This window comes from Arctopsyche grandis, chromosome 1 (assembly GCF_051622035.1).
Source record: "Arctopsyche grandis isolate Sample6627 chromosome 1, ASM5162203v2, whole genome shotgun sequence".
Taxonomy (NCBI): Eukaryota; Metazoa; Arthropoda; class Insecta; order Trichoptera; family Hydropsychidae; genus Arctopsyche; species Arctopsyche grandis.
In genome coordinates this window covers 37,343,732-37,360,256 of record NC_135355.1, presented here as the reverse complement: position 1 = coordinate 37,360,256, position 16,525 = coordinate 37,343,732, and the positions used below count along the sequence as shown (strand labels likewise).

At 34.2% G+C, this 16,525-nt stretch overlaps 2 protein-coding genes across 2 annotated transcripts; both read right to left on the bottom strand.

Moving 5' to 3' along the window:
• Nucleotides 1–2,741: 2,741 nt before the first annotated feature.
• LOC143911332 (acyl-coenzyme A diphosphatase NUDT19-like) lies at nucleotides 2,742–5,439 on the bottom strand. Its single transcript, XM_077430221.1, has 5 exons — nucleotides 5,053–5,439; nucleotides 4,707–4,854; nucleotides 4,435–4,635; nucleotides 4,162–4,369; nucleotides 2,742–4,090 (listed from the first exon to the last, which is right to left on the bottom strand). Exons 1-5 carry the CDS (start codon nucleotides 5,340–5,342, stop codon nucleotides 3,864–3,866), a joined length of 1,074 nt encoding a protein of 357 aa, XP_077286347.1. The 5' UTR covers nucleotides 5,343–5,439; the 3' UTR covers nucleotides 2,742–3,863.
• Nucleotides 5,440–7,229: 1,790 nt separating this feature from the next.
• LOC143913290 (acyl-coenzyme A diphosphatase NUDT19-like) lies at nucleotides 7,230–14,711 on the bottom strand. The gene is made up of 5 exons (XM_077432988.1): nucleotides 14,261–14,711; nucleotides 14,050–14,191; nucleotides 12,230–12,430; nucleotides 11,923–12,136; nucleotides 7,230–7,526 (listed from the first exon to the last, which is right to left on the bottom strand). Exons 1-5 carry the CDS (start codon nucleotides 14,575–14,577, stop codon nucleotides 7,303–7,305), a joined length of 1,098 nt encoding a protein of 365 aa, XP_077289114.1. The 5' UTR covers nucleotides 14,578–14,711; the 3' UTR covers nucleotides 7,230–7,302.
• Between the last annotated feature and the right edge of the window lie 1,814 nt (nucleotides 14,712–16,525).

Genomic DNA, 16,525 nt, shown 5'->3' with positions numbered 1-16,525 from the left:
GAGTAGACCTTTAATTATAGTGAAATTCCTAAATACATAGTAACCATGACTAATCGACTCTCTATTTTAACATTAAGTCTAATTAATCTCGAGGCTATCGCATTTAAAGTCTCCATTTCTGACTTGAAACATTCTCGCTCGCTTCTATATCCAAATATAAGCTTTAAATTCACATACTTGTAACATTCGAACGCCGACGTACATATAGGCACGCGTTTGTTTGTCGTTTTCACTTTATTATTTTACTTATGTGCCTGTCCGCGACGTGTCAGTTTTGATCGTGATCGTGATTTTCAGTTCACACAGTCAATTAGAATGATTTTCGCTGATGTTATGTGTAAGTGGCCAAATCATTTGACTGCCAAAGTGATTCCCTCAGTAGTTTTATAGCGAGCGTGTTATAGAAATATGTTATCGTTTATTTGTCTATTATTATTGCACAATTTTATTGTTACGTAAATATACATATATTAGGAAATTGTATAATCCTCATTGCCTCAATATACATACCTCATGATTCTCATGTATATTTATCGACGTGTTGTTTTTATGTGTGTTTGTTTCGTTACACGCTAGGGTTTAAGTGTTATGTAGCGAATTTTAATGTTTTTGAGATTTTATTTTATTGTATTTTAATTTTATATGTACGTACGTATACGTACGTATTAAGTTGCTTTGCACAAATGTACAAATTCGGAAACAGGTTGTGTAAATTATTTGCTACACTGGGTTGTGATTGGTATTCAGTCGTTTTTTGTTTATTTATTTTTTATTAATTAATTTTAACTAACTGTCGAAAAGATTTTTTGAAGCTTTACAATTTATGTGTATTTATTTATTTTTTTTTAATATAGAGATACGTATATTTTTGTTCCAATTTTGCAAATCACCGTAGCTGCAGCAGCTATGATTCACATTGTACACATGTTTATATGTATAGGTAGTTTTGCAAAAAGGATCCAACCCACACACGTGTAATAACATTTTGAAAATACTCCACGAATCTTTTTTTCCTTTTACATTGTATAAAAACTTTGTGAAGTTTAGTCAATTGAAATGTGTGTTGGATCTTTTTTGCAGTGCTATGTCAATTTGTGTCGGATTAAAGCATGAATTGTTTACGTTAAAGAATTTTATACACCGGCCACAGTAGTCATGCCATAACTATAGCTTTTTAATATTGTGATATATATAATGAATAGGCTTAATGCTTTTTTTTTATTAGGATCTTAAGATGTGGGCATCCGATAGATATGGGAATTTTACACTCTCGTGAAGAAATGCTTCATGCATTTTTTCTTTATATATATATATATTATATACATAAGTGACGTGGAGGAGTTGAAATTTTAAAATATGTATTATATTATACATTTTGACATGTCATGTTATATGTACACATACATACACGAATAGCTCGAAGTTGTTTTTAAAAGTAATCGTGCGTAGGGTATGTATGTATAATGTGTAATTTACATTAACGCTAATAGTAATTAAAATTAAGCAATAATCTACAATGAAAGATCTGATTTTCAGAATGTAAAATTAGAGTAAACGTAGACTGTTTCGGCTTTAGGTTCTTACAAACGCAACGGACAATGTGAAGAGGTAAATTTCTCAATTTTAAATATGCGCCGAGAGATCATTTGCTGTGTGGGTAAAGTTGTTGATTTTGTTGTGCAAAATAAAAGGGAATTATTATATATATATATATACAAGTTAACACAATACGTAGGCAAAGTGTGATATGTGTATGTAATAGAAGACAGTCAGTTTAAAAATGTATAGGTTAAAATTTATTTATTACATATTATGTATATTAGGAGATTTTTTTGGTCACTATTGATAATAATGCGTAGTCCTTCAAATTTTTTATACATTAGTGAATTGCTGAAACTGACGCGTCTCTTGTTTATTACAAGGTGCGTGACGTAAGTTGTTTTTGTCTTTTCCGTTTTTCAATAATAGCAAAACAATTGTTGATAAACATTTTATTAAGATAAAAAATTGTAAACGCTTAAAATTATTTTGTATGAACAATTTCAGAAGAAAATAAATAAAAATCTTAAAGATGATACATTTTTTATATATTGTATAACACTACAATTTTTTTTTTTTTACTTCTATGTTGGAATTCTTCATAGAAAAATGTGTTACATGCCGCGCTCTGTGATGGATAGCGAGTGACCAGGACTTATATTTTATGTTATTTCTCCAAATATACTGAATAGTAAATGGACTACTACTCATATGTGAACCAGTCACAGGACAACCGGTCACACCCTAAAATCGGACACGAGAAAACTGGTTGACCGATTTTAGGGTGTGACGGGTGATCACGTGTGACCCATCTAGAGCGACCGGTTGTCCTGTGACCGGTTCACATTTGACTAGTAATCACCGAACCATACTGAATGCAGGGTCTTTATTTTATTTTTATGTACTCCTCTTCAAAACCTCTATGATTCGAATTATGTTACATACAAAATAAAAACATTAAACCCTTTAAATGCTGACCAACGTCGATCGGCGTTTTGCCAACAAGTCCATGGGTCTGAAAAATAGGCGTTGTATTTTGAGCATGTTCAAAGCAAACAAGAATACTACCTGCTAAGCCTTTCCAGGTAGCATTGAAAAAAAAATGCAATGAACATGGGTCGTGTAATTAGTGTCAATGTTTATAAAGACTGGTTTACACCGGAATTTCTGTATTTACAACCATAGCAGAATTTCCCGATGGAAATCCCTTAACTACTGGGTATTTTAGATTGTGGATTGGCATTTAGATTGTGAGCATTACATTTTAACAACAATGAAGAAGATGGAATTAGTTTTGGAAAAATACATTCATTAATAGACTTCTTTTGTTTATTTCATATTGTTGCAAGATATATTAGAGAGTCTAAACACACCTTTACAAAACTCTAAATCCTCGGCGGTAGTTATCTAGGGCTTGTTTGGATTAGCTACAATTTTTATATAGGGGTAATTCAGTGAGAGAATGTTATCCGCCTTTGGATTGACGGCTTCAGCCATTATTTTTTCATTTATATTATTTGACGTTTAATACACGATAAAATGATTTTTATAGTTAATTACAATAATCACCATCGCAGATTTTGCATTATTTTAAATTAAAACACATTTTTAACTGTTTTGGACGTTTGGTGTCCAGCACAATAAGGCGAGTGTTAAACATAAATACTTTGGTATTTCACCATTAAATGGCACAATGAATATTTTAAGCAGTTGGAGTATAATATTAAGCATCTATTTAGCTACTAGGCAACAAATTTTTTGTCAGGTTACTAATTACAACAAAAACTGTCAGTAACTAAATTAAAAAAAAAGATCAGTAAGTATTCATTAAAGTGGTCACCACATATTCAGAGTTTTCCGATTCTGGTATCTCAGTATCGTCCAAACACCACTGTTTTACTTGATCAAGACTAATTTTGGTATTTCCGTCCATGTTTTTTTTAATATTGTCATATAATTAGATATTTTAAGCTTGAATCCCTTTTCTTACAATATTTCATGCATTTTTACGGAAATGTTTAAATCGTACAATTATTTGATTTATTTTTTCCAATTATCTTAAAGATACAACATCAAATGTTCGTGTGAGTGTTTTTTGAATGACTGACTATTTGATTTAAATACTGACTCTTTGCTGATCCTTTTATATAAATTACACACCACAAACATACTGACCAACAGATAGAGACCGTTTTAATAAATTCCTGTCAACTTATTTAATTTAATGATCGAAAAGGCAATTAGTAACTGAGCTTTTATAAGTAGTACTCATCATAATAATAGCAGATAAATGATATATTAAGCGCCTAGTATAGTAATTCTTTTTATAAATGACTATTGACGAGTATTTTCGGTATATTTCCATCTATAGGCGACAGTTGGAAATTCGGAAGAGTATAATTTTCGATTCTTATGATTTTTTCTTCATTTTCATTAGCCTCAATCCGATGCATGCTAGTCGCCGACGAACGCAACTCTTCAAAAGTTTTCTCTCTGTCACACAATTTCGTTGCTGTAAGCAAATCTGGATCGGTTGGGTACAATTCATCACCTTAAATCAAAACATGAATGCATTAACGTATTAATTCAAGTACTGCAAGGATTTCACAATATAAAATTTACCAGGAAGTACTCCTAGTATGCCGTCTTTTATCTTTTGTCGTATCGGAAACATTAAATGACAACCGAGTGGACTTCTTTGAGCGGCATGCCGAACAAGTCTTTCGATATCAGGTTGATGTCTAAATCTCAACAGCTCATACCATTGCGGGAATATCATTTCTACTTCTTTCTTCTCGTTTGCAATCAGCACATCTTCGGCGGTGGTCAACTGAATGATGCAGATATTAAATATACATCTTTCTTTAATGGTTGTTGTGTTTTATTGATACTAACGGACACGTCGGCGACTTCCTTTTCTTCAATGTATATTTGCGGTTTATCTTCGAATGCCACTACGAAGAAAACTGTGTCAAATCTGTGCGTTGTCATCTTAATAGGCGTCAGCCAATTGCTCCATAAGTAAAGTGACCATATATCCGGATAGCAGTCTAGTTCTTTACAAAGTGTTAGGAAATTTTGTGGGTCATGATGTACCTGAAATAATAGTTTGATTTTTGAGAATGTTTTGAATTTTAAGAAGTGTGAATTTGACAGTAAGATTAGACCTTCTCTTGCCAGTGTCGTATATTAGACGGTGTTATATAAGGTGCAAAAAGTTTGTTACCGCTTTGCAACTGTTTCCTATTTCTACAAATTAATATACCAAGTTCTTCGAACGTTTCCCTAATTGCCGTTATCCTTAGAGATACGTGTCTATAAGAAAAAAATAAATTTAAAGCGATCATGTCATGTAGTTCGGATTAATGTGAAGAGACTACTGCGGTTAGGTATATGTGGGAAATCGTTCGAAATGGAAATCTATTTGAAAGGAAAACGGCCGTGTATGATTTATTTGATAGAGTATTTCGGCAAGGTGATATGATATATGTATGCAATTTTTTATTGAATTACCGGTGTATGACGTCGGGTCCGTCTTTGAATATTTGAGTGAGTCCAAAGTTCGGATTGTGCAAAGTGGCAAAATTGCTACTGTTCAGACCGAAAGATTTGAAGTGGTCTGTCCAATATTGATGAGAGTCACACTCTGATGTGGCACCTCCAGGAAAAACCATCGCATTAGGTAGAAATTTGGCATCCTTACTTCGTTTTTGCAGGAGGATTTTATAATTGGGAAGCTGAGTCTCAGCAATGGAGTTCTTTAAAAGTATTATGATGCTCGCTGAGTTTTTCCATGCTTTCATTTCGGAAGAAATTGCTGATAACAGACTAAATTTATGTTGGATTTGAAAAGTCTGACAGTTTGAGGCACGTCAATCGTATGACAGTTGGCCATAATACGTTAATATTGAGCTATACCCGGATGACGTTTCTATTTTTTTTTGCAATTTTATATAAAATCAAATACCATTCTTCATCGGCTTGTATTTCACTGGTAAGTATTTGAGTCTATTTTTTGTCAGTATTTATATTAAGCGGCCAGTATACATTGTTCAAAATAAAAGTATTCAAAATATAAGTATTGAAAATAAGCGTGCGCTTGGGCTCCCCGAATTTTAGGGGTCCCGAAATGGGCCTTTGCTACTAAAATTTACAACCATAGAAATAGAATGCATAGAATGGTCATTGTTAACAAAAGTATCGTTTAAAAGCGAGCCATCGAAGAGAGAGACGGAAAGTCAGGAGAGAGACAAGAAAGAGAGAGACGAAGTTTAGCAAACAATGAACAAACTCTGCCACGCAGAATTTTTGTAGCAACATTTTTGGAGGCTGAGAGCGATTCTATGTTTACAACTAAAAAATTATTATCATTGTCCACAATACGTTCGTAAGCCAAAAATGGTAATTGGATTATTAGTCACATTGCAGTGGTCACAAAGTCAATCTTTGTTATGAAAACCGCGAATGCGGAATATTTGACACTTGAGTTTTCGTTAGTATGATAGTTATCGTTAGTATGATGGACTTTTCGGCTGCCAGATGTTCCGTTATAGAGATTTTAGTGACTTTTGTGACCAATGATCACCGGACCGCCAAAAATAAACGAAATTAATACCTATTTTTTAATACCAATTTAGTGTTTCAAGTAAACATAGTAAATATATAAAAAAAAATATGGTTTTGTAAATTCCTAATGAAAAACCATATACTGAAAAGCATGGTAAAAAACGATAATAGAAATTTTTTTACTGAAGTGGGGGCCTAAAATTTCACATGCGCTTGGGGCCCCCCATTTACTTGATCCACCACAATAGCCATTTCGATTTTTGTTCCATGATACACCTACTTGCGTTTGACAACTACATACACTCATCTGAGAGGTCATACTCTCAGACTCGATGAAGATTTCATTAGATGTATTATTAGTAAAAACCACCTACCTACCTACATATATATAAACAATATAAAACAGCAATAGAAAAATTAATTAATTTATTAAATAAATTTTCAATAGATGGCGCTAAATGCTAAATGCACGTGACACTATTTTCCAAGAGGAAATATTGATAGCAAACAATATATATACAGTTTTTTTCTTGATTTTACGAACCAAAACTTATGTACATACATACATATAAAGTGTCTTTCGAAATTACATATATATTAGATTTGTATTTTTGTATAACTTTATGTATTGACAAACCTTTTGGGTCCATTGGCTATGCCACTTTTCAAGTATTCTTAAATAAATAACATACTGTTACGTATACTAAAAAGAGCCGCCGAAGTAGTTGCAAGCCCGAGTAGCATCCCAGAGACTGTGTGACCGTTATAATTGGTTTCAAAGATTATATCGAGACTCTAAGTGCATGTAGGCTAAACAATGGCCGCTATTTGGTCCCTTCTCAGAAGTAACCTAAACCACGGTACCGTGGGACCGAATGTCGTGGGAAGACATATCCGAGTACGTGACCATAACAATAGGTAAACAAACCGGACGTCGAGTGACCTATCCCTTATAAGGCGATACTTAGGCGATATCAAAACATTCTGGACGGAGCACTGGCGGTGTGTGTATCTCCTTAATCACCAATAAATGCTGTGACACGATTTTGGCCTTTTACTTGGATCCTCCACCCATCCCTACGCAACAATACTATATGAAAATTCTTAAATAAATAACATACAATAGAAAAATTACATTAATTTTATTAAACAATAAAACGTGTACATAATAAATGCAGAGGTATAAAAAGTTTAAAATTATTTGTTGTAAATTTTCAAATCAGGAATAATTTCACTTATGGGCGACAATTGGCCTTGAAATGGAGAAAAGTTTTTCAACTTGACATTCAATGTATATAAATCGTAAAGTTCCATTCTATGAGTATAATTAGCAACGTTTTGTAGTTCAGCTATAGTATTTTCTTCCAGGTGAACAATAGTTTGCTTTTCAAAGTCTGGATTTGGGGGATACAATTCGTCTCCTATTAAATGAAAAACAAAACCATAAAATACATATTTTATATTATAAATTAGAACGGCACGAAGCTGTGTGATCGAACGATTCAAGCCTGCTTATATAATCATTATATATATAGTCGCGGGTTGAGCGAGCTCGGTGCGGACGTGTGTTTGTGTGTTGTTCCCGATAAGTATGTAGAATTTTGTGTTAAATTGGAGCTAAAGAGGAGGTGCTGGGATGAGTATGTAGCTCTTCTGGCGCCTCGCAAGTTAGTACATATTCAGAATCATTACCTATGCTTGATTTCATATTTTTTAAATGGAATTTAAATTTATAATATTTTCATATTTACATAATTACCCACATAATTTCGATCACATTTCTTTTGATAATAATTTACTATTAACGTCGATTGATTTATTAATGATAGTATTGATAATATTTAACGTTGAATTATTTCATATTTAATATTGAGTGAATGGTTTGATATTTAATGTTGAATTATTTCATAATTGATTATTTAATGTTGAGTGTTGAATTATTTCATAATTGATTATTTAATATTGAGTGTTGAATTGTTTAATATTTAGTTTTGATAATTTAATATTTGATATTGGATACTTGTACTCAACGTTAACGTTATTGTTTGGTACTAATTTCATAAATATTATGATTGTGAATAAACTGTCTATATATGTAAATATATCATAAATGGAAACACACGTCCGTCCGCACGGAGTAATTAATAAGCTCAGAGCAGAGCTCCATGCAACCGCTCAGGTCCCCAAGTTGCAAATAGGGGAACGACTCTTGCAGTCAACTGCCATGGCGACATGGTGGTCCTGGACAAGGAGCGCTGAGATAAGAGTGGTGATGAGTGAATCCGTGGTAAGTTTCACTCTATAAAATGTCACACAACACTATGACGGTCTCAGGTCAGCGGCGAGTAAGTGCCGCCGCTTAACAAAAGCACAACCCGGTTTTCGAAGGTACCGTATCATCTTTGACAGAGAAGGAAACTCTATAATAAATCCCTGGTAGTGGGCAGCAGCTCTGCCAGTATAAGATGTCAAAACATTTACTGCGCTGTAGAAGGAAGTGGGAATCCACTGCAGTATTCTCCCAAGATAACTATGATGTACAAAAATAAAAGTGTGAAGAAGTCTGACTCTCCGGCTGACACCCGGCGCCTTCGAGGTTCCAGGTCTCACGGTGTGAAATTGGCTACTGGCCACATGCATGTGACTCACCAGGCATCATGTGGAAAATATGCGACTGGAGAAACTTTACGGAACAAATCCAAAATAGGTACTTGGAACGTTAGAGGACTCCTGAATCCTGGGAAAACACTGGTTGTTGAGAAAGAGATGTACAGTCATGGGCTAGATATACTCGGAATCTCGGAAACGCACTGGAAGAACAACGGCCATTATAAAACTTCAAATGGAAATACGATATATTTTTCTGGTAACCAAGATTCGTCACATAGCGGTGTCGCGGTGATCTTAGCATCTAAATTAACCAGTGCACTAATTGGCTACAACCCCATAAGTGACAGACTTATACACTTAAAACTCAACACGCATCCGTATAAACTAAACATCCTTCAAGTATATGCTCCTACTGCAGATGCCGAAGATATTAAAATAAATGCGTTCTATGCTTCACTACTCGATACATTGTCAAATATCTCAAACAAAGAAATGACCATCATTCTTGGTGATTTTAATGCCAAAGTCGGTAATAATAGCAACATTGATAACATAGTAGGTAAATATGGATTGGGTATTCAAAATGAGAGAGGAGAGAAACTTATAAGTTTCTGCATTGAAAATAAAATGTCCATTATGAATACTTGGTTTCAACATCATCCTAGGCGATTGTACACTTGGATATCTCCTGGGGATCGTCACCGCAACCAAATCGATTATGTATTAATAAATTCTAGATGGAAATCATCGATACATAACGTCAAAACATATCCAGGTGCAGATTGCGGATCGGACCATAACTTACTTGTTGCTAAATTTCGACTGAAATTGAAAATGATTAAAAGACATCAAAATAAAGCAATTAAACTCACCAATGATGATGTAATTAATTTTGGCAATGTAATCAGAGAAAAAGATGCAGAATTCCAAATAAATCCTAATGTAGATGTAGAAGAGTCTTGGAAAATTTTTAAAGATCTCATAATTCGGTATGCCAGAAAACATCAAACACCGCAAAATGAACATCGGAAGTCTTTTATCTCTGATTCAACTTGGGTTAAGATAAAAGAACGTAAAAGACTTAAACAAACTGGCATAACATCGACAGAATATCTTGAAAGGTATGCAATATTACATAAAGATATTCAAAGGAGTTGTAGGCGGGATAAAGCTAAATATATAAATGACATATGTGAGGAGATAGAAAAACACGCATTAAAGAATCAGGCAAGGGATATTTTTCACAAAGTAAAAATCGTCACTCAAAAATTTTCACCCAAAACTTGGACAATAGATGATCAATTTGGAAACACGCTTACAGATATTGATGTGATACTCAACCGATGGAAAGAATACTGTTCGGAATTGTACAGTGGTAGTTCGTCGACCTCAATTGTTTCCCTAATTGATGATGTCAGGGAGCCTGACATCTTGACATCTGAAGTTGTAAATGCCATAAAGAAACTGAAATGTAAAAAGTCTCCTGGCAGCGATGGTATACAAGCTGAACTTCTGAAAGAGCTTGGTGAAACTGCGATAAAGGCGCTATGTAATATGTGCAACAAGATCTGGGTAAACGGAGTATGGCCGAAAGATTGGGTCAATTCAATATTCATTCCCTTACACAAGAAAGGATCTACAAAAAAATGCGAGAATTACAGGACCTTAGCCTTAATATCGCACTCTAGTAAAGTATTGCTGTATATAATTAAAGATCGTTTGAGCAGTTACCTTGGATGGCAAATACCGAACGAACAAGCAGGGTTTGTAAAAGGCAAAGGGACGAGGGAACAAATACTGAATATACGTCAACTCATTGAAAAATGTCGGGAGTTTCAAACTCCAGCCGTTCTTTGTTTTATAGACTATAAAAAAGCTTTTGACTTTGTGAACTGGGACTATCTGTGGAAAGTTCTACTGGACATGGGAGTCCCCATGCATCTTGTAAAGATAATACATAACTTGTATAATGATAACAATGCAGTAGTTCGAATCAATTCGCTAAACTCGACAAATTTTCGAGTACAACGTGGAGTAAGGCAAGGGTGTATATTATCTCCAGACCTATTTAATATATATGGAGAGTATATAATGCGTAGAGCACTGGATGGTTGGAAGGGTGGAGTGTCCATTGGTGGAAAAAAACTATCCAATCTTCGGTATGCGGATGACACAACGCTCATAGCTAATAATCATGAAGAAATGGCCGAACTGATCCGTCGTGTTGAGACAGAGAGTAATGTGCTTGGCCTCCAGATAAACCGCCCCAAAACAAAAATTATGATAATTGACCGTCACCAACAGCTGCAAAACAACAACTCAGCTTTAAACGGTATAGATGTGGTTGATAATTTTGTCTATCTGGGGTCACTCATATCTAACAACGGCGGCAGCGAATTGGAAATACGGCGCCGGATTACATTAGCAAAATCGGCAATGTCACAACTAACGAAGATTTGGAAGAATAGAGCCATTACAACTGCTGTCAAAATCCGTCTCGTGAAGAGTCTCGTTTTTTCTGTCTGCCTTTATGGTGTCGAGACGTGGACCATGAAGGCGGCGGATAGACGGAGAATCGATGCCTTCGAGATGTGGTCCTGGAGACGGCTACTGCGCGTGCCTTGGACCGACAAACGCACGAATGTGTCTATTCTTGAAGAATTGAAAATCAAGGATAGATTGTCAACAATATGCCTGAAACGTATATTGCAGTTCTTCGGCCACATTGCACGAAGAGGTGAGGAGAGCCTGGAGCGGTTGGTTGTGGTTGGTAGCGTCGAAGGCAGAAGAGCCAGAGGCAGATCCCCCGCACGCTGGACTGACCAAGTATCTGCAGCGACGGGCGCTTCCACGGTAGCAAGTCTTCGCCTGGCCGAATTTAGAACTGAATGGAGGCAGCTGGTTGACCGCACATCATAGTCACGATCCTCAGTGATGAGGGAACCGACAGCAATATATATAATCATTATTGTCACTAACATCTGTTCAATTATGTATGTATATACCCAAACTAACAGCTGATTGGCAGAACACTCTTTTGTACTATAATAATTATACCTGGATAACAACTATAACGTTTTTCTTTATCTTAATAGCACTCAATAATCTGATATGAACATACATATGTTATTCGACTAGGCTATGGACTAATAGAGAAGTGTCACTATCACTACAGCTTCGGCTAGCATATAATGAAAATGCAGTCACCTGGGAAAATAGCAATGTGACCTTTTCCTTTTTTGGGGTGAAGCAAAATAGGATAGATTTGCTCACATCCCAAACAACTCCTGTCTGCTGAAAAGTTAACTAATCTTTCCATATCTTTTTGATTGATTAATTTTGATATTTCGTACCATTGCGGCGGAGGTAGCATTATCTTCTTATTATTGAACTTTTCCATAATATCTTCTGGTGATATCCACTGTAATTTGAATTAAAAATCTTATACAATTTCTCATTTATTATATTTGGACTTTGGATTGACGATCTCGACAAAATTTAACATTAAACTTACTTTAACTTCGACTACTTCGGATTCATCAGAATACACAGGTGGGGGCGTTTCAAATGCTGTCAAAAAGAATACAGTGTCGAATCTTTGGTTCTCGTATCCAATCGGTGTTAGCCAATTACACCACAAATACAGCGACCATATGTCGGGATAACAATCCAAATGTTGACACAGTGAAATGAATTCGAGTGGATCCTTGTGTACCTGCAATATAATCGATCGTTGGAAAGTCACAACTCTTCGTACATACATATACGTAGCATTCTAGAATTTTCTTTCATTATATGGAGTCCTACTCATATGACTGATTCATTGAAGATTGAGAGAATCCAAAAACGGTTTCTCAGATATCTTTATATGAAATCGTATGGTTATTATTAATCACCGGACCCAGAAGGTGCTGCGTATTGTTCAAAGGTTGTAAATGCATTGTTAAAGGTTTGCCGAACCTTTTTTACAAAGGATTTACAACAATGGAACAATGTATAGCAGTGTGACTATCCTACCTCTAGTTATTATCCTTGGCTATATTTTTATTTTTCATTTTCAATTAATCATGCACATTCGCCTTATGGTGCGTACGCACCAAGCCAACGAACGGCCCACAGGCCAACTTTTAAAACCAGTAGCGTACAAAATATCGAAATAAAAATTAAATTTAAAAATTGAAATTAAATATCAAAATTAAAACTATTATTATTATATTAAAATTAAATTCAAGTATCAAAATAAAATTATAATCATTATATTAAAATTAAAATTAAATATTGAAAGTTAAAACAGAACATGCACAATTTAAATAAATTTTCATAAACATAAAAAATAGCATTTAATAATAACAGATAAAGTAAAAATATCAAATAAAATATAGCATAAGGAATGCCTTGCACCGACAGCCAGTTTCAATAACTATGTGGATTTCAAAGCTATACACCCTATATTATTTGTGTTCCTAGAATTAACTACAAGATATTTATTTTAATAGATTTTGTACGATGTAGTACATCGTAAAAAAATACATTTATACATTTCTACGTTCCAAAGTATGATTTAAAGGCGGTAGCGATAAGTCATGTTTTTGACTGTTCACTTGCATATTCTTGTTGATCGATGAATCAATGCGAGAGAAAGAGACAGTTATATTTTCGTCGCTTTTGGCACATGGCTATTGAGTCATGCAGTCGCCTGTTGGCTTTACCTATGTGTGTTTGCATGTCGATACTTGTCGTTACTTTTTAATACAAAAACAGTCAAAAACATGCTATAAGACTAAAACTTTTTTTTATGTTGATGTATAAAATGATTAATACGATATATATTGAACCCGTTTGTATTGAGAAAAACTTATTCGACCCCGGTTAGGGACACTCGTTCGATCTCGACGCTCCGTCCTTCAAAGGTTAAGCTATTAAATGGGTTATTACTAGAGGTAGGATAGTCACAGTGCTATCCATTGTTCGGCAAACCTTTAACAATGCATTTACAACCTTTGAACAATACACGGCCCCCTCAGGCTCCGGTGACTAGTTATTACTCAATCCTCAGGTTCTTAATTTATACACCTAGTAAGTTCAGGGACCTGAGGAGTCTTGATTTGTTTTCTCCTCCTGTGGCTCGCACAATATCTGTTTAATGTAAGCTGCGCTGAACTGGTTGAGTGGTTGTAGAGCAACACTCGTAGTTGATTTTATCAATTATAAATGTCAAGTACGGATGTTTTATATACATTTATTTATGTTATGATTGTGCGACTGGCCACAGTAATGTCACTGTGGCTAATATGTTAAAAATAAATATGTACATATGTATGTATATTCACCTACCTTGTCTTGCCAAAGTTTCACATCAAAATCTGCGAAGAATGTGGCGTATTTGTTTGACGGATCGCTGTGTCTTTGTCTGCATATCAATACACCCAATTCTTCAAACGTCTCTCTAATGGCCGTTATACGCATTGAAACCTGTCTAATGAATAATGAATGTTTTGTTATATAATGATTTTTGGTCGAAAGTAGATTTACGACATTAAGATACCTTGAAATCGGTTCCTCTTCTGAGTCCTTGAGAATCGGTGGTATGAGAGAGTTTTTTGAATTGAATTTCTGGAATTTTTGTGCAGTCACACCGAACGATTGGAAGTGGTTCAACCAGTCCCGACTGAAGTCACAGGTTTCGACAGTTCCTCCGGGAAACACAATGGTGCTGGGTAAAAAGTCCGACTTGTGACTCCTCTGCTGAAGCAACATCTTGTAGTTGCAGTGCGATTTGTCCGCAAAACTTGCTGTTTTGGGGTTTTTCGCCAACGCTATGAGGCTGGCCGATTCCCGCCAAAATTTCGGTCCTGGTCGCATTTTTACGACGTGTTTAGCTTTCGAAAGATGAGGTTTGTCGTTAATTTTGATGGTATGGATAGGACGTCCGTAAGCGTGTGGATGTTGCCAAAATATAATCCATTTTGCTCTCGAGCGATATCGTTATCGAATGTGCCTCATTAAAAAGCAATAATAATTATTATACTAATTTATTGTTATTGTAGTTTCCGTATCGTAAATTATGTAAGCGATGGTTTGTTTTCAAAATAATTAAAATTAAAGGCATAGTTGACCGATATACATTCTACATACTATATGAAATATTATCGCATGGGTGTTGGCATATTAAATTATTCAATAAAAAAAAATAAAGAAATATGTCGATTGTTAAATATGAAATGTAAAAACTATCAATGGTAAAAACTATCTACCTACATACCTCCCTACATGTAAAAAAAATATAAAACACCAATAGAAAAATTAATTAATTAATTAAATAAATTTTCAATAGAGGGACATTGGTAGCAAAACAGTATATATAGAAGTTTTTTATATTGTAATTATATTCGTATACGTTTTTTAGGCAGTGGTTTAGCTATGACGTACAAATGTATGTTGAATCGGAACAACTGTTATAATACGCCGAGCGTTATCTCAGATACACAGACAGACAGACAGATACATAATAGCGATATTCAGTGCCAGTTTTAGGGGGGGGGGGGTCGGGCGCCAAATAAGTTAGGGTGCCGCTCGATGCGCCAAAGACGCTTTGAAATTTAAAATTAGAGCGCCAAAAGTCATACAAAATTTTAGATTAGAGCGCCCTTAGATTTTTTTTCTAAGGGTGTTTAGAAAAAAATTCCCGAGGTCGCCATTGGGTCTAAGGCCGGCACTTGCGATATTATAGTATATACATACATTCATATGTGTGATCCGTTTAGCATGAGAGAGCTTTCTCAGTATTTTTTGAACGATTAATTTGTGATATTAGGGTAAAATATCCTTATCCATTAGTGTATAAACACGTCATAGGCAGCATTTGTTTGATTTGGTCACTAAATAGATGATCAGTAAGTTATATTATGGGTCACTGACTGTTGACTATTGTCTGCTTGTCAAAAAAATACTTCAAACAATAAGCGGTTCATTCGTATCTACATATATGTATAGTACATTATTATCATTAAATTTCCATAAAAGTTACTGACCATTCATTGAAAAAACTGTCCATTTAAATTGTTATCTACATATGTATACAGCCTCTATTTACTTTAATTTGAATTTACATAGGAATTAATTTTCTTGTTAAAAATAATTTATTTTCATTATTTCAATGATGGGTGTTTTGTTAAAAGAAATTTGAAGAATGTCGTCAATTTACAAAAAATATATAATCAGAAATTTGAAGCCAAATATGTTGAAAAATTGATCCCTTTAATGCGAAGAAATATTATCGTTATTATTAGTTGAATAAATTCCATTGTTATAAAAAAAGTTATTAAAAAAATAAATATATATATTTTACTTACCAAACGATGTCTTAGCTAGGAGTAATTTGTCAGAATAATAGAAATCACCAATTATAATATAATTGTTTAATTATTTGTTTATACCAAAAGTAGGGCTCGAAATTGAAAAATTTACTAACTATGTAGATCTATTTATCAAAGTACTTAGTCACGTTTAATAAATTTACAATGACACAAATTTAAAATAAAATTAAAATTTTGAATTTAAAAAATTTAATACGTTTTATTTTAATATATAAATATATTTCACGAAAAAGAGGCTTGAAATCATGTCAATTAGTTTTAAGTACAATTAATTGAATACGGTTTGAGGTCCAAATTGAACTTTAATAAGCAATTTTGATATACTCGTTCATTATAATATAAAAAAAACCAATTTGATCAATTGAGTGATGGAAACAATAATCTTTTTCGAATGGAATACTGAGTTAAATATATTAATTTTTAAGATCCAAAAG